Genomic DNA, 17,798 nt, shown 5'->3' with positions numbered 1-17,798 from the left:
CCGGTTCACGGCCGCTGTAATCACGGGCCCTGCAGTGCCCCGGCGCCCACGCGGCGCCGCCTCCGCCTCCACCCGACAGACCCACCGACAGACCCACCGGCCGGCCGCGCTGACATATCGTCTGTCGGCGCAACGATGATGGGATCGCACATTCTCGGCCGGCCGGCGCGCCACACGCATCGCTCAGCGACCGCAAAAACGCGCACCGCGCCTGACAGCGACACGCCGACTCCGCCGACTCGCCGCGGCCGGCTAAGCCCGGCCTGTCGCCGAGCCGGGAGACGCAGAGGGCTCGGCGTCCGCCCTGGGTGAGATGGCGACCGCGCTGTCGCGTCTATTCAGCGCGGCGGCCGGGCGCGCCCGGGCGTCCATTGGGGCCTTCCGTTCAATTCGGCGCGGTCGCAAGCGCGAGCCATTCGGCCGCCAACCGGACGCCACAACACGGGCGCCCGCCACTCGTCGGCGGACGGCCCGGTGGCGGCGAGAGGCGGCGAGGGGCGGAGAGGCGAGAGCGCGAGAGCGGCGGGTCGCCCGTCCGCGGCTCGGACGTGACGGGGCGCATTCTGACGGGCATCGGCGCCGCAGCGGCGCCGCCAACTCTTCCCGAGCCGCCGCGGCCCAGTGCGCCGATCCATCACCGCCATCCAGGAGGACCGCGTCGCGCGCCGGTCGGCCGCCGCCACCGTCGGCCGGCTCGGCCGGCGCGGCCTCCGCCTGGGCCTCGGGCCGGGCGGTTACCCTCCCGTTACGGGCCGAGCAGAGGCGCGCCCCAGCAGCTCGACTCCGCCGGCAGCTCCACCCAGACGGGCTGAGGTAGGCCCGCGGCGCGCGGGCGGACCGCACGGCCCGGCGGCTGAACCGGGGCTCCCAGGTCCCCAGACAGCAAACGTGTACTCCACCCGGCGCCGGTAGCAACGGCTCTATTCTGTCATCGAGCAGACCTGCTCCACCCACGCCTCGGAGCGGAAGCCTGGGAGCCAGAGGTGTCCATCGGCCCAGCGACAGCAATCTCGTCCAATCAGCGACCCCCACACTCTTCCACCCACATGGCGCTCTGCCCGATCAGGAACAAAAACGTGCCCTCCATCACCAGCAATTTCGTCGCTGGTGCGGCGAAGCCTTCCGCCCAGATCCCGTTGCTTCATCTTCGTTCGAGGCCCGGACGTGCGAACATTGAGCACGGAGCAAATTTCACTCCAGGGACGAACGGACACTATTTCTACTCGATCTCAGACGCGATGTTCTGTCGGCTACCACATGCAACCGCTGATGTCATTATCCCCGTTACTCATGATGGCGACCCGAGCCAATAAAAGTTTCCAACAACGAGAGTCGAGCCCAGATCTTTCGACCTGGCGGCTCAATCCCGCCGGCGACATCTGGCGCCTCAGGGCACGCGACAGCACGCCGCCTGCCAAGCGGCGCCCACAGTCGCCGAACGCCGAGAGCGGCCCAACCGCGCGTGGGAGGGCGCGCCATAACCGGGTGAAATTGGCGCGAATTGGCCGCCGGCTCGTAAACAGCTGTCTCGATCAGCTGACCCAGCGGCGCCGCCGCGGCGGTGGCGGCGGCGCGGCGGCGGCGGCGGAGGCTGGAGACTGCACGCACGCACCGGCGGAGAGCACCGGCCGATTGCGCCGGCACCGACGCCGACGCCGACGGGCGTCGAACGCGACGCGTCGGGGACGCCCGTGTGAAGTCAGCCGACGCTGGTCCAGACACGATCGCGCGAGGCGGGGTCGGGACTGAGGGAGGCTAAACAACACCCACCCAGACAAGGCGTGCCGCAGCTGCAGACGGAATGCAATGAGCAGACATTACCCTGCAGAATAACGCCAGACGTGTCTGGGGCAAGCCAAGGCATTGCGGAAGAGCATTTGAAGCAGCCAGCCGTTACCATTACCACAGAGCAGCTCCGGACATTGCTGACTCAATATGGGCAACATGGGACTGAACGCGCGCGCGGCGAGATCTCAACTCCCCTCTGCAAGTCCGCCTGCTGCCACCAGTCTCACTTTGCCATCCGCGATCCACTTCCTGCGGGTCGCAAGACGAAACGTGTCTCCAGCCCCGCCCCCACATCAATCCACGCGCTGTCAGCCGACCGCTGACACTGTCATCTCGATCTGACATTGCCGCCCCGAGACGACGTCCGTCCGCGCCGCGGCGCCATCTCAGACGCCGCTCCGCGCCTCCCCGATCGCCCGGCGACCGCGCCAGCCCCATCTCCGGCGCGCCTTCCGACACACAGGCGGCCGGGCTGACTCAGCCCCACCTGACGCGCCCATCCGAACACGGCAAGGTCGCGCATCATCCCACGTCGGCCGCGCACAGTCAACAGCGGCCAGCGCCGAGCGCGTGGGGCCGCCGCGGGGGCGGAGGAGCGCCCCCCGCCCCCGTGGGCGGGCTCCCCGCCCCTGCAGCTCGCCCCGTCCGGCCCGGTTCGGCTCTTGCATGTCGGCAGGGCCGTGTTGGGAGCCGGTGCTCAGCCAGGCGGAGCCATACCTGGATATGGTGCGGCCCACTGTGCGAGTGGGCGCGGCGATCTCGCATCGGCGGCGGCCCGTCGGATCATCGTGCAAATAAGCCGAGAGGTCGCCTCTATTTGCAAGTCTAACAGCGCTAGCGGGCCCGCTGGAGGCAAGCACGTACATCTCATTAACGCCCCCTGAATCGCGCCGGCCGTCTGTCCGTGACCGCCACGGGGCCTTCCGCTCGAGTCACGGCCACACGGGCGCGGCGTCGGGAGTCACCCAGAGTCACTGGGAGTCACGGCCACACGGGCACAGCGTCGGGAGTCGCCCAGAGTCACGGTCACACGGGCGCAACATCGGGAGTCACCGGGAGACACGGCCGCACGGGCGCAGCGCCGGGAGTCACCCAGAGTCACCGGGAGTCACGGCCACATGGGCACAGCGTCGGGAGTCACCCCCGAGTCACCGAGAGTCACGGTCACACGGGTGCAGCTAGGAACACCCAGGACGCGACGGACGGCGCAGACGAACCATTTTAACGCGTCGTATTTGGCAAGAACAGAATTGTAGCCGTCATGAATGAGTTGTGAAATAAGGATGCTGTGAGTCTAGGCCAGGGCAGGGGAAAGGCCCGGGATGGACGCGTCCAGGTGTGTCCTCAGCGTCACGTGGTGCCAATGCCCCGAGCGTGACGCACAGAAGTCCGCCTCGCCCCCCCCCCCCCCTCACCCCCTCTTGCCCCAGCTGGCCGGCCGTGAACGTCGCCGCGCCCACGGTCACTCACGATCGCTCACGAGCTGCGCGCGCCGCTGTTCGTGCGGCGGCGCTGGGTGTGGAGCTGGCCATTGCGCCAGCACACAGCGGCACGGAACTGAACGGCCACATTAGCGACCTCAACATCCGCTCAGCGGTGAGAAGGGCCGGGGATGTGGCCGGCGCTGACAAACCAGGGCGTGCCACGCAACCCCACATCTACGCCGCGCTTTCGCCCCCCACTGATCTGAATATTTCGTGGCCGGGACCACCGCGGTCCTCGCAAGCGGAGCTGATTCTTCCTTAATCACGCTGCTACCCGGTGATGACTTGGCGACATATCAGTACGGGCTTGCAACCGGAAACAATAAAGGATGAAAAATAAACTAGCAACAAAAAGGCAACAATGACGCCCACGCAGGGTGCTTGCGTTACCTCATTAATCATAATCTGCCCTATCAATCACGCTCTGGGCTGGCGGCGCAAACGAGAGGTAACGATGCTTACACAAAACATCGGGAACTAACCACCAACAAAACAGGCCGGAGCCCGACAGCCACACCGCTCTCAACAAGATCGCATCACCAAATGAGCACCAAGACAAGACAGCCTGCTCTCACCAAGGGCAGACCGATAACCCCGACGGCGTCTGTGCTTATCCACTCGGCACAACCACTTTTTGACGAACCGCATCCTCCATTTCAACGCCTGTACACAAGGCCACGGGGCCGCATCGCACCTGCTAATGTTTCCCACGATGGCCAGCCGCCGGCAGCGCCACTGTGCATAACAAGTTCGCCACCGTGACGCCTCCCGCGCTAACGGTCATCAGTCATGGGCGCGTCTCGCTGCGGCCATTTAAACGCGACGCGGCGGGCGGTTTTTTGCGGCGCCGCGATGATGCGATGGCCCACTTGTCCGCTGTTACTAATGGAGCGGGCCGGCCGGGGCAGCGGCCAGCCGCCCCGCCCTCTCGCGGCGACCTCGCCTGCCGCCGGCGGGGCCAGCGCGCCGCGGGTCACCGCCGGTCAGGCCCACCGGAAACGCCGGAGCGTCGCGGTCGTGCAGGGCCGTGCACGCTGCGCCGCGTCGGCCGGCGGCCGATGGCGGCGGGCGGGCGGCCCTACACGGCCGTATACGGCGTCTCTGGGCCGGCGACGCCCCGCGGCCACGGCGAACACCTGTCGCCGACGGCCGACACCTGGGCGAGGTCGGCAGCGTAGCGGGAGGCCCGAGCAACACGGGTGGGATACGAGGCCCGGGTGCGAGCGCGCGTAACGGCAGAGAGCGAGAAACAAGATAGCGCCAGGTGAGAGACTGTCGGCCTGCGCCTGGCCGCGTGTGTGTTTTTGTGAGCCGCGAGAGACGCCGGTGCCATGACAGCCGGAGCGCAGACCACTCTCGGGTACCGCCCAGCCGCTAAGTGCCGACTCACATAGGTCGCCTTTGATCGGCCCAGCGCACGCCCTTAAAGGGCTTTGCCGGGACGTGGTGTGCAGACCAACAAGCGCCGTCCAGAGCAAATTGACAATGCCTCACAGTCGCGCAGCGCCGGCACTTCGGTCCATAGATGGCAACGTGCTTTGCAAGGCAACAGCGGCGGCGGCGGCAACGGCTGTCAGGCGTGCGGTCTGACGCAACGCTCCAGACGGCGACAGCTCATCCCGTTCGTGGTACACGCCGTCCGCAAAACAGCCGAGAACGGCCCGCGCCGCTGCCGCCGCCGCCACAACACGGGCAGGGCGAGCTTCCTGCGGCCGCGAGGCGGGACGGCGTGCGGCGATCCTCGGCGCCTGTGACAGATGCTGCGCGTGCCCTCTCGCGACACGGCGACCCGTCATGCCGCCGTGCGCCGCGCCGCGTCCGCCGCCGCCGCGCCGGTTTTGGTGGGAACGCCGGCCGGCCGGCACGACCCGGCTGCGCGCACGCTCGCCTCATGGCGTGAGGCGGCCGGACCGCTCTGGAAAAGTCGGCTGTCGCCGGCCGGCCGCTTACCAAACAAGGTCCGCATGGTCGCCGCCGATACATGCATAGATAGACGCCGATGAGTAATGGCCCACGGCTGGCGAGGTGCCGCGTCCGCGGACGGCACGTCCTGGCCACTTGCACGGACCCCTCCCCCGCCCGCTCCAGCAGAATGCACGAACACCCCCTCCCGTGGCCATTCCTCCTGCCAGCGCCGTCCAGCCCGGCCGCCTCCGCCGCCGGCCGTGGCCAGTGACAGCCAACAGGCCGGCCGGATTCCGGCCGGCGTCGGTCGGTCTGCGGCGGCGGGCGCACCTGTGCAGCGCGCGCCTCGGCGGCGCCCCTGCGCTCGCGCCGGCGCGCCGGCCGCCCTCCCGCCGAAACGGCCAATTCGTCAGCGCCCGGACGAGCCCTCGCGTCCCCCGCGGACCGTCCGCCGGAGCCGCGGGGAACGCCGCGGAGCCGGCCGGCGCCGCGGCGGGCCGCGACGCGCCCGCTCGCTCCAGCGCGGCGCGCCCGCCCCTCCGAGTGGCCGCGGGGCGGTCATAACCGGGCCGGGAGGCGCGGCCGGCCGCGGAGGAGACGCCGCGTCCGCCGCCGAGATGCACCGAGTGGGCGGCGAGCGCCCCCGCTGGCCGGCTCCGGGGTCCCCGGGCGACGCGGACGGCATGTGCCGGCTGCACCGCCGGCTCCACATGCCCATACAAGGCCAGAAAGTGGGCAGCGCCGGCGGCCGGCCGCCGCCGACCGGCAGAACGGGTTTGCCGTGTCAGTGCCATCAAGATGTGGCCTGCAGCCGCGCGGCGACGGCCGCCGGCGACACGTCAGCAGCCGACGTGACGGACGCCTTATACGGAGGCGCCGGTGACCGCGCGGAGCGCCTGCGGGCGCTCAGCCGCGACCTGACCGCCCACTGAGGTGCTGGGGGGAGGGGGAGGGCGGCATGAGTGCAGGCGACCAGCTGGAGCCGCTCGCTGCCTGTACGTGGGCCATCGGCGTCACTGGCGCGCCGCGTCGACAGGCGGCTCGCAAAGCCGCCGGTCTCGACGGATTCGTCGAGTTTGCGACCCCGGCCTGAGTTTCCGGACCCCGGCCTGAGCCGCCCAGCCACCTGACCCGCTAGCACTAGCCGGGGGAGACCGCGGGCGTCCTGACAGCCGCCCCGTCGGCCGAGCCCTCCCGATGGACAAACATGGAGCTGAGTTAACAGGTGCCCTGTCTCTCCGGCCGGTCGGCCGGATACCTGACCCGCTGACGGGCGCTGAGATGGGACGGCGGCCGGCCGACAGCAGAAGAGAAAGCCCGAGAGCGTCCAGCACACCGTGTGTTGTGCAGAGCTGGATAGCCAGTAGCGTGGAGAGAATATGCGGGACAAGGCTGTAAAGGCTGCGACATCAAAAAGGTGGGGAGGATATAAGTGGCTTTGCAATTTGAAATATGTAGATGTTTAGCCGGTGATTAACGTTAACCAGCAACACCGCAGAAAGGGCCATGACACGGTTGTCGCACCAACGACAAACAGCTGATGAGCAAGCAGCAACCAGCTGATGAGTCAGCAACACGCAGCTGGTAAGCAAAATGTACAGCTGATGAGCCAAAGACACACAGCTGATGAGCCACTGGTACACAGCTGATGTGCCCGTGAAACACAGCTGATGAGCACCGGCACACAGCTGATGAGCCCTTGACATAAGCTGACGAACCATTGACATACAGCTGATGCACCAAAGACGCACAACTGATGTGCCAGCGACACACAGCTGACGAGCCAGTGAACGAGCCGAAGAACCACCGGCCACAGGCAAGATGCCAGAAACAAACACCGCTGACTGGGCAGCGAGAGCTGAGGCCGGAGAGCTAGCGGCCCGTGTCGGCTCGGCGACACCCAAAGGCGCGCCCCTCATCTGTCACGTCCACCCACGTGGCGGCGCCACCGTCGCGCCCCCAACCCGACACATTAGCGGCTGGTGTCATGCGCCAGCGCGGAGGTGGATACCAAATTACCAATTACTACCGCCCTGTCCACGTGGGGTCTCCGGGAGAGGAAGAGGGTGGGGCGCCGGCCGCTAGAGGCCGCTGGCTGGGCCAGAATGGCGACATCACAGGATTTCAGGCCGTGGTTACCCGGCACCACGGAAGGGGATAGGTGGATCGCGCACCCGCGTTACACACTCGACAAGCATTCATTTTGCGCATGCCAAATGGCTCTCATATACGCAAAGAAATCCCCTCGCTTCTCGATTTTCCCGGCAGGAAAACAAAACATCACATTACATTCGGCCGACCAGCGGCGAGTACCGTTTCGAGGACACACACGCCACCGACGCCAGCAAACTGCCGACCGGAGGACAGCGGAGGAGGCCGCCCTCGCCGACGGCCGTCCGCTGGCGGCCGGGCGGCCCTCAAGTCGGACCGATGTCCCGTGCGGGGCGCCTATCGGCTGGGCCGGGCCGCCGGGACGCCGGCCGAGCATGGCTCGTAATCGCGGCATAACCGGCCGGCGTCCGCTGGCCGCCAAGGTCAATGCTGCCATCAGGCGGCCTGCAAGGCCCGCCCGGCGCTTCGGCGAACCGGACCCGTTCTGCCGCGTGCCTTGTGCCCACGGGCCGACAACAGCCGGCGCCCCCGCAGCGCGAATCATGGCGGGCGTGCGGCCGCCCACGCCCGACAGCCCTCGCCGCCTCCCCGCCTAACCTCCCCGCCCCCTCCCCCGGCCCACCGCCCGAGCGCCCCCAGCGGAGAGAACGGTGCCGGCTGTTCAGGGGCCGAGCTCCTCGCCAACTTAACCCCGGCCCAAGAGCTGGGCCGAGATTCACGGCAACAGTGGGCGACTCGGGCGCCGGCGGCCGTCGGCCCACGCCGCTCCTTTCCCGTCTACTGGCGGGACGGGGTGGCGTGCGGCAGTGTCGCTGGGCAGCCCATGAGCCCATGGGCGGCCCGTGAGCAGCACCCACTTTCCGGTCAAGGGAAGCCGTAACACATTCCTCTGGCGCCCAGGCCGGCGGTCCACGCAGTCGCCATAGCAGTGACGTCCATCGCACGGGCGACGATGTGCCAGTGGTCCATGACGGGTAAATATGTCCCCGGGACGTCACGGACCGTCGGCAGTACATGACGAAGGGGCTAGCCGAGAGCAGCAAACGCTCCCCCCTTCCCCATAAACCACATGCGTCTGCCTTTTCCCGTGGGCGCCAACGAGTCATTAGACCAGCTTGACAGCCTTCCCTGAGGAGCGGTGACATAACATTCCGCGGCACGATATGACGTCACTCTTTCCGCAGAAAGTGACGTCATCGGCGCCAAGCGCGCTGCGCTTGCGCAGACCACGCCAGGTGACGGCGAGACCGAGACGGACGCCATATGGCAGCATGGCTGCCAGATTGCCATGCTGGTTTCAACGAAATGACGTGACCCTACGCGGAACGCTGCACGCCCAACAATGTTCGCGTGGGCGAGAACAGGTCCGTAAAGTCGGATGCCACGTCGAAGCTGCCCGAACGGCCTAATGCAGGCGACCGCGGCGTTGGAAACGTCGGAATGGCGTCTCGCGGTAACGCAAGGCAAAATCCGTCTCTCCGCCCGCCGGCTGCGGTCAAACGCCAACGCAAGCCTTCTCGCTAAAGCCCACGACCCACAGCCCGATGCCGCCTGATGGCCCACGCTACCCCTGACGTCGCTCTGGCGCCTGCAGACAGGCAGGCTGTACTGTACTGTACTGTACTGTAGTGTCCCGTACTGTAGCCCGCTGAAGTCAGCAGTCAGCGCTGGCGACGCACGCTGACGTCAGCAGTCAGCGCTGGCGACGCACGCTGACGCGATCAGTCAGCGCTGACAGCAGCCGCCTGACATTAGTGCCCACTTCCGCTAGACAATGTGTAGGGCCGAGCGGTCTGTCTGTCGACGCGTCGTCCAGTGCTCGGCCCCTCCTCTGCCTGGGTAAAACCGAGAATCACCTCCCGCCCCTAAACACACAGACGCATGGCCCAAAGAGCGTCAGTGCTTGTGTCACGGGCAAAACGGAGCCAGTGTCGACGGTGGTTTAACGAGCCCGGCGCTGGGGTCGTGCCGGCAGTCACGGGTCACTGCTGCCGCCAGTGGGGGTCACGGGTCACGCGCCGCACGCGCCAGACAGCGATCAGCTGACTCGACTGTCTCGCCGAGCGGTGACCCCGCGGCGGCGGGTGACCTCTGACGAGCACAAGGAACTCGGCACGGCTGACCTCTGTTGCAGTCTGATCAGACTCCAATCAATGGCGGCAGATGGCGAGGAAGTCACGGAGTGATGGCCGCACTCAGCGCCCTCTGCGGGGTGTGACTGACCTCCATCCTGGCAGTGACCTCCATCGCGGACGCTCGACCTCCGTACGCCGATCAGCCCCGCGGAGGCTTGATAGCCACCGTCTCGACACTGACCTCCACAGAGGTCACCTCATCTCCCCACGTCTGGTCACAAGCCTAGATGCCCTGAGCTCGTCTTGGCCACGCCCCCTGACCGGAGCCACGCCTCAACCGCACGCAGGGTGCCGCGAGGGCACGGCGTGCCCCAGAAGGAGTCTGACCTCCACGGCGTCCGGCGGCGGCCCCACTGGCCGGGGGCACGGGTTGGCCGGGCCCGGTTGGTCGCACTGCGCCGCCAGGAGCCCCCGCCGGTCGATAGTGCCGACATGACGCCGACGGGGGCACGTCCCCCGCCCCGGTCGCGTCGGCCAGAGTGCGGCTTGGTCAGGTTGGTGGGGTCCGGGGGTCGATTCGGGTCACGTTCGAGGAATCGGCCGAGCGCGCGCTCAGGATCACGCGGTCGGCGGGCAAAGCCTGCCGATTCCGCTGAATCCATCTCTTTGAGAGATAAAGAGTGGCCTTCACGTTGGGGACTCATTTTAGTTTCGAACCTCTTAAATCGGCCGGAGTCTTCGTCATACGTCATACCGGCTCAGCGCCACGCCTGAAATGAACCAGACGCTGAGGCGCCATCCACATGATCGCGTCCAACACATCGACAGCTGACTTATCGGCGTCAGAACTCCTCGAAGGCGCGGCTCACGCTGCAAAAATCGTCGGTCTCCGAAACCTGTCCCTACCAGACCGGCCATTTTCATGTGGTGTTGCACAAGCGCTGAGCCCGTATCACGTTGCCACCCCCCTCTTTCATAGTTGTAAAGCTGGGCGATTACGCTGCACCCTCACCGGCGACCATGTTCAACATCGTAAGGTCTTTGTGAGCGTTCGTGAAGCTACCGTGGCACTGCACAATACCTTCAGAGAGAGCGCTGAGGCTAATTTCACTGAGACTTTCTGGGGCCATTTTGACGGTGGCGCTGCTCAGTCACGCCTTCCGACGCATATCGCGCGATCTGTTCCCAGAGGCGGACCGCAGTGACGGCGGCGTCTCTGCAGCAGGTACCTGACAGTGTCACCGCGGCCAAGACGCATCGAAGAGGACAGCGGCGCCCCCGAGACGACGGGGACCAGTCGGCGGCGAGGGCGGCGCGTCAGAGACAAGAGTGGGCCCGCGCTCGAGCGCCGCCATCCTTCAGCGCATGCTAATGCGTCAGATGTCGCGTCTTGCGGTCCCGCCCGACCCCGTGTCCTTGTCAGCAGATGTCAGCGGCGGTGCCCACGCTTCCCGTCGGTAAACATGCTACACTCCCTCTCTCCTCCTCCCCCCTTTCCCCCCCCCGAAGCCGCACTCCTCCAGAGGCGGCACTTCGCCAGGGGCGGGGCAGCATAGGGCCCGGCCCGGTTAGCATTGCATTCAGCGACTCCGCCTTACAGCGGGACGCCGGTTTATGTGTACATCATCACGGTTGCATGACGCCCTAACGTCTTAACGTGAAATGGCGCCGCAATGCATAAATATCGAGGAGCGTTCAATGGAAGACATCGGCGCGTGCCATGTGGTTCTCTCGGCTCCGGCTGCGGCGGCCCGCCCTCCGGCGCCGAGCTGCAGATCGGTGGTGCTGCGCGTCCGACGACGGTGGCAAAGCTGCGCCAGACGCACGGAGCTGAAACTCCGGCGCCTCTGGATCACGGCGTCCCGCCGTCCCGCAACTGAGTAGTAAGCAAGGCTTTGCTTCGGCTTTATGGCGTGCGACCTTGCATTTCCGTTTTTATCGCTGGCACGTCATATATATTTACGCTACAGCGGCTCGGTGAGCTCCGCTGTGGTCGGAGCGAGGGGAAAACATCACGCCAACGGACCTCACAGCTACAAATACTGACGCTTTCCCAGGAAACGATAAACGATATGACCTGCGGATCGCAAAACTTCCACTGCAGTAAGCTATGTACATAAGCATTGACAACATACGGTTTCAAAGACAATTGTCCAGCCCATCACGCTTGATAATCCGCCACTGAAAGTTTACGCCGCAATCTGGGACCTTGAGCAGACCAATTTCCCATCTCCCTACTGCGGAATGTCCAATTAAAAACCATGACCATGCTCGGTGCTTGCTCCAGCCCGTTCCATTCAGGTCCGCTGCACCATGTTGCGCGTGACTTTATGCAATCCTACGAGCATGAGCGGTCCGTGCCATTACATGCCACCCTAAACGCCCACGCACCCCGAACCACGCCGCCGCCCGGCGAATACGCGAACGGGTAACTTTGTATCCCGCACCAGCGCCACCAGACGGAGGCGGCCGGTACGTGAACCCACATATCCACACCCACCAGTCATCGAACAGCCTATCAGCTCATCGGCTAACGTGTCTGGCGGCAAGGTTCGGGACAGAACCTCTCAAAATCTCCTCTCAAGCGGGGCCGAATCTCCGCCGCGCGACAGGCGAAAGCGGCGGCCGTCGGCTATCGCGGTCGGACCCCGTATGCGGACGAAACAAAAAAGCAAATAATGCGGGACCCCTCGCACGGCACGGACACAAACGTCAATCAGCCAAACCCAGTCTCGACGCCCAGACGCACCGGACGTTCTTAAGGAGAGAGAGGGGGCGGTGAGAGCGAGATCGCCGACCCAAAGCTCACACCCCCGCCGTGACCGCGCGCGTCTCAATCACGGCTCACGGCTCTCGATCACGGCTGTGCCCCCGTCCGTGACCCCGCCTCCAGCAGGCGATGCTCTCGTTGGCCCGGCGGCACGCGATCCCCCGGCGGTCACGTGCAGCGTTCGTTGTCGACGGCGGCACGTGCCCCTACACCAGTCGGGCTCTTCACCAATCATGACTCGCGTTTTCCGATCTGCCCGCGCCGGCCTCCATCGTGAGCCGAGTCCGAACACTGCGCCGGATCCGGTCAGCGTTAGCCCGGAGACGGTCCTGTTCAGGCTGTGCTGTACAGTGCGGGTTCAGGTTCAGGTCTCGTAGTAATGTCGGGTCATTCTGGTTTCAATTTTTGTTCCAAGCCCGACCAAGCATTGTTGTAATGGTATGAATACGGGAGAGGTCCCAATTTTTTTCCAAGCACATTTAAAAAGGGATTGGGATACCGAGTCCCCAGAAAATACGCAGAAACTTCCTCACGGAGGAGTACAAGCGTTATAAAAGGAGGCATGACACCAGTCTATCAGCGAAAATGAGAGTAAATTAGCTCCAGCCGGAGGGACGTGGCGCCCCTTGTGGCCCTTCCTACCCGCTCCCGTCCGTCCGTGCACGAACGCAGCAGCTCGCAGCGGGCGGACGCCACAGCAGCCGGCCGAGCCCGACCCGGCCGTGCCGACCCGGCCCAGACGCCGCCGGAGCGTCCACCGAGCGCGTCCGTGCAGGCCGGCCGGTCACAGCAGCCAGCCGAGCCCGACCCGGCCGGGACCCGCCCAGACGGAGCGTCCACCGGCGCGTCCGTTCAGGCCGGCCGGTCACAGCACCCGGCCGAGCCCGACCCGGCCGTGCCGACCCGGCCCAGACGCCGCCGGAGCGTCCACCGGGCGCGTCCGTGCAGGCCGGCCGGTCACGCTCCGGTCCGGAGCGCCACCTGCTCTGCATACGGGAACAGGGCCGACCGGGCGGCGCCGCTCACCGCGGGGGAGGGGGGACGGGTCGACAGAGGTCACGGGACGGACGCGGGCCGGACGGAGAGGGCACGGGAAAGGGAGGTCAGAGATGTCGCGTTTGGGACAGGCGATGGCGACAGCCGTCTCGTCTGGAACGGCAGGCGGGGCATGACACAGGAGAGGACAAGATCGGGGAGCAGATGGCAGATGGTCTGTCCACTTCGCATGTTGCATGAATGCAGATGCTTGACGAATGCAGATGCCTGACATGAATCTTTGACGTTTAAAGCTTCCTATGAATTGTATGCTACACACAGATGGCCAGAGTACTTAAGCTTGATATACTGAACGCTTCGTGTGGCCATGTTTTTATCACACACCGGTCACAATAGGGACCATACGCCATGTTTGGAGAGGACGTTGCCAAGCCTGCAGGACATGTTAAACACCGGCTCCCCACGATGCGGGCCCTGAACCGCGTAACTTAACCGACGCTGTGGTTAGAGCACCATTGACGACGAGGACTCGACTTGCGCTTCGCCACAATGCGCCGGACGCGTACAAAAACATACGCTCTCCTGCCCCGCCGCGTGCGAACAATCGCGCTCCACCAGCGGCTTGCCGTGGGGCGCGCCAGAAAAATGGCGCCAGCCGCGGGACCATGTGGTCCGCTGAGCTCATCCCTGCGGTTCGTGCGCCCTCCCGGCACGCGGGGGCGCGCGGGGCCGCCTCGCTCAGCAGCCCGCCATTTCAGGAGGTCACGCCCGCTACAAGACGCCGGCAGATTGAGCGCGAGTGAGCGGGGGAGGGGGAGGGGGGAGGTGGGCGGGGCTGACAAAAAGGGGATTAGGGGGCGGGGCAGCCCGACTCCATTGCACGTGCTGCGGTTCATGGCGCCGGGTGACCTCAGACACAATGGCCGCCGTGTGCGCCTCCGCAGACGGGCTGACGGCGGCCGCAACTGGGGCGACGTCTGCCAGCCTACACAACAGCCGGAGCCTGAGGCGGCGGCAGACAGGGGCGGTGCTCTCCGCTGGACACCCCTGGATGCTGACGCACAGGCCAGCCTGCAGCGCCGGCGTCGGACCAGCGGCAGGCGAGCGCAGCGGCGCGAGCCGCCGCCGGCCGCCGCCGAGCCGGCCCTCGCCCGGCCCCCTCCCACCGGGCTCATGCGGCCCGAGCGGGCCGGCCGGCGCTCTCCATGCGGCCGGCGTCGGCGGGCGGCCAGCCGTGCAGGGGACCGGTCCGACCGGCGGCCGCGCTGGTGGGCGTGGGGCGCCTGCAGGAGGCGGCGGCCCGCCCGGCTCAATGGTTATCGCGGCGTGGATCGCTCGCATTTCCATGGGCGCACCGCGGCGGCGGCCGGCGCCGACTCGACGACAGGGCGGCCGTGCGCGTGGGCGCCGGCGGCGGCGGCGGCGGCGGCAACGCACCCGCGCCTCCCAGCCGCACGGCGCGGCCTGGCCGGAGCGGCGCGGGTCCCCCGCCTCCGCCCTCCCGCCGGCGCCGCCGCCCACTGTCGCCGCAGTAAACCAGCGCTCGAGCGCTCTCGGACAACGGCCGCGACGGCTTTACGAGGCCGGCCGTCGCCGGGCCGTCGCGACGCCGCTCCGGCTCTGACGCCCGGCCAACTCCTGCCGTGCAGCCTCCAAAGGACTCTCCGACGTGGGCGGCACGCAGACCGGGAGAAGCGGGGGCGGGGCGCCGTCGGGGCGTGCCGCGGGCGTGACGAGAGTAACGGTGATGGCGCTGACCGGTGGTGGGCGGTGTGATCAGGATGCGAGCACGGCTAGTGGTCAGTACGGTGTCCCCTGCCGCGTCCAGGGAGCTCCTGTGGCATCACCCCAGGCACTACTCTTGCAAGATAATGTACTGCCAACATGTAAGGCTTGCCCTCAGTGCAAAACGTTGGCTGAGTCATCCCGGAGAGATAAATTCAAGGAGTCGCTGAATACGCTTTAAATGCAGGCGGTGAACTCTAGATATATGGATGCTTTATTCAAAAGGTACCGTCCAGTCTCCAAGGACCTGCTGCTCCCCAGAGAATAAGTGCCTAATAAATGCGTGACATTCAGCGTGTCCCGGTCTGGTCTACACTGACGTATGACACGGCATCAAACACAATGCAGTACATCGAGAGCCCGCCCAGGGCAACGCTATGCCCATCGATAAACCACACTACTCTCTGCACGGTTGCCGCCGTCCATCTTTCAAAAGGCCGCAGTCAACATGCAGTGTATGTCTATCACGCCGCCCGAGCTTCTGAATGAACCGCGGGGCAGCCTCCTTGACAAAAACGCTGTTCTCTTTTAGCCGGGTGACGGCGTTCGGTGTTCTTGGTTTGGGGTGGTTGGTTTAGCGTAGCGGGCGACACCACGCACCGGTCGCTTAATCTGTCCGTGTCACAACAATGAAGTCATGGGGCTGCCAGCCGGCGACGGCGGCGTCTCCGAATCTGGCGAACCGAACAAAAATTCGCTGTACGTTGCATGGCCCGGCGCTCGCGAGCGGGCGGGAAGACAAAACCAGACACACTGTGACAGGAGGGACAGACAACGACTGCCGAAAGGAGCCAGAGGTGGCCTGCATTCAGACCTCATCGCGGCTTACCGAGCGTCAGGAGCGCCCCGGGCGCTCCTCCGCTCACGCCCCGCATGGATCGGCTGCGACTTCCAGCCGCGCTCATGACTGTCATGTACAGCTGTCCTCACTGACGACTGGCAAGTGGTGCGGACTGATTCACTGGCCATCGTCGTCAGTGCAGCTGCTCACCGCATCGACGGCTGTCACGAGACGCGCGGACTGCCCGCACCACTGGCGGCTCCTTTCGTAGGGGCGATGCAGCACACGTCGCCGCGCGATGTGTCGTCCTGTCCGGACATTCCCGGCTTCCACACATGGCCGGGGATCTGTGGCCGCCGCCCCCCCCCGCGTCTCGGTGCCCCTCTGCTCAGGCCCCACATCACCAACCAGGCCGGCCACCTCCCGCTACAGCCCCTCGTCGGCTCGGTGCCCCTCTCTCAGGCCCGACATCGCCAGCCAGGCCTCATCCCTCTCCCTAAAGCCCCTCGTCGGCTCGGTGCCCTCTGCTCGGATCCCACCGCCGGCCAGGCCGGCCACCTCCCGCTTGAGCCCCTCGTCGTCTCGGTGCCCCTCTGCTCAGGTCTTACATCGCCAGCCAGACCTCAGCTTCCCTCTTGAGCCCTAGTCGTCTCGGTGCCCCTCCGTTCAGGCGTTCAGGCCTTACATCGCCAGCCAGACCTCAGCCCTCCCCCTTGAGCCCCCGTGGTCGCGATTGGCACGTGGCATCCTACTCGGGGCGGCGGCGGTGACCGCAGCACGGGGAAAGGGCGGCAGCCGGTGAGAGGTGCGGGCCTGTTCGAACAGATCAGGCATGGAGGCGGCTACGTCCAGGTTGTGGCTGGGGGGTGGGTCGCAACGTGGCAGTTCGTCGTGCACAGCGTCAGATCTGAAACCAAACAAGAGCCGTGCTCCTTGACTAGCCTGAACTTGACTTGAATTTCTCCGACCATAACGAGTCCAAAGCACTCACCAGGACCGAACAAAGGACCGCCAGAACTGGACCATACTGGACCACCAGCCTCGTGCCTGACCAGGGCCCGCGCAGCAGCTCCGACCCTACCGGTCCGACCGAGCCCACGGAAGCGACGCCACCTCCGCCTTGTTTATCGGCTAGGGCGCGGCGTCGTCAAAGCCAGTGCAGAAGACAAGGGCGGCCGTGCACTGGCTCGTCCGCCACGCCGCCGCCGACCAGTGGCAGGTCAACAACGCGCTGGAGTGGCCCCGGGAGTCGCATGACGCCCAGCGAGATTGGTTCGGACAAGCGCAGCACTCGCCAGCGTCGGCTGATAAACGGTTAGCTATTACCACGGTCATGCATGGAACAAAGCCCGCTGCAAGGCGCATATAGTGTCTTTGCCCTGGCGTTGTGTGGAGAGAGGAGAACGAGATGAAACGATGGGTAACGATAGCCGCGCACGATATATATAACCATCAGAGGCGGCCATTTGGCGTTTGATTAGCCCCAGTGACGGAACAAAAAAATCATCCACGCTGATTTGAGCTTTCACCGCGTTATCAAAGAGATAAGTGCACCTGCTGGAAAGCTGAGAGTCCGAAGTCATTTACTGTCCACGCGCATCTTTATCGCGCGCGCATGCATAAACACATGAGAGTCACGAGATTTGAACTGTGTGTCAACTATTAACGTGTAAACAACTTCACGAAAGGCCCACCCACGAACGACGTGACAGCGCGCTGCGTTCGTCGCACTTAATCAACAGAGCTTCCTCCTGTACAGCCGGTCTTTATCCCCCTTGGAGAGATGCATGCTTAAATCCTCCAGAGTAATCCTACAATCTGGGACCCGGATCCGGACCGCCGACGCCCTTCTGCGGGATCTGGATCTCGCAGGATGTCCTTCCAAGCAGGGTACTATCCGCTCCCGAGGCGGTTAGCGGCGGGGGAATTAGGCAACACGCACCTGTTGGAACGTTCAGGCCACAATGCGCATGAGCGTGTGGCCAGCGGGACCGCGGGGCGGGGGACCGTACCTGCGGCGGCGGCGGCTGGGTACGCCACAGCACCGACACCTGGTCGTGCAGGGTGACCGTCAGGTTCGAGCATCTGCACGGAGCGCTCGG

At 65.6% G+C, this 17,798-nt stretch overlaps 1 protein-coding gene across 1 annotated transcript in view; it reads right to left on the bottom strand.

Moving 5' to 3' along the window:
* Window positions 1–745: 745 nt before the first annotated feature.
* LOC119105298 (plectin) overlaps window positions 746–17,798 on the bottom strand; it is a 70,941-nt gene continuing 53,888 nt past the window's right edge. Inside the window, exon 23 of the mRNA XM_037228765.1 lies at window positions 746–808. Coding sequence (XP_037084660.1) covers window positions 746–808 — 63 coding nt within the window. The remainder of the gene's footprint in view (window positions 809–17,798) is intronic.

This window comes from Pollicipes pollicipes, unplaced genomic scaffold (genome assembly GCF_011947565.3).
Source record: "Pollicipes pollicipes isolate AB1234 unplaced genomic scaffold, Ppol_2.1 Scaffold_6138;HRSCAF=7277_pilon_pilon_pilon, whole genome shotgun sequence".
Taxonomy (NCBI): domain Eukaryota; kingdom Metazoa; phylum Arthropoda; class Thecostraca; order Pollicipedomorpha; family Pollicipedidae; genus Pollicipes; species Pollicipes pollicipes.
Note: the sequence above shows the minus strand (reverse complement) of the source record. Positions and strands in the feature narration are given on the sequence as shown.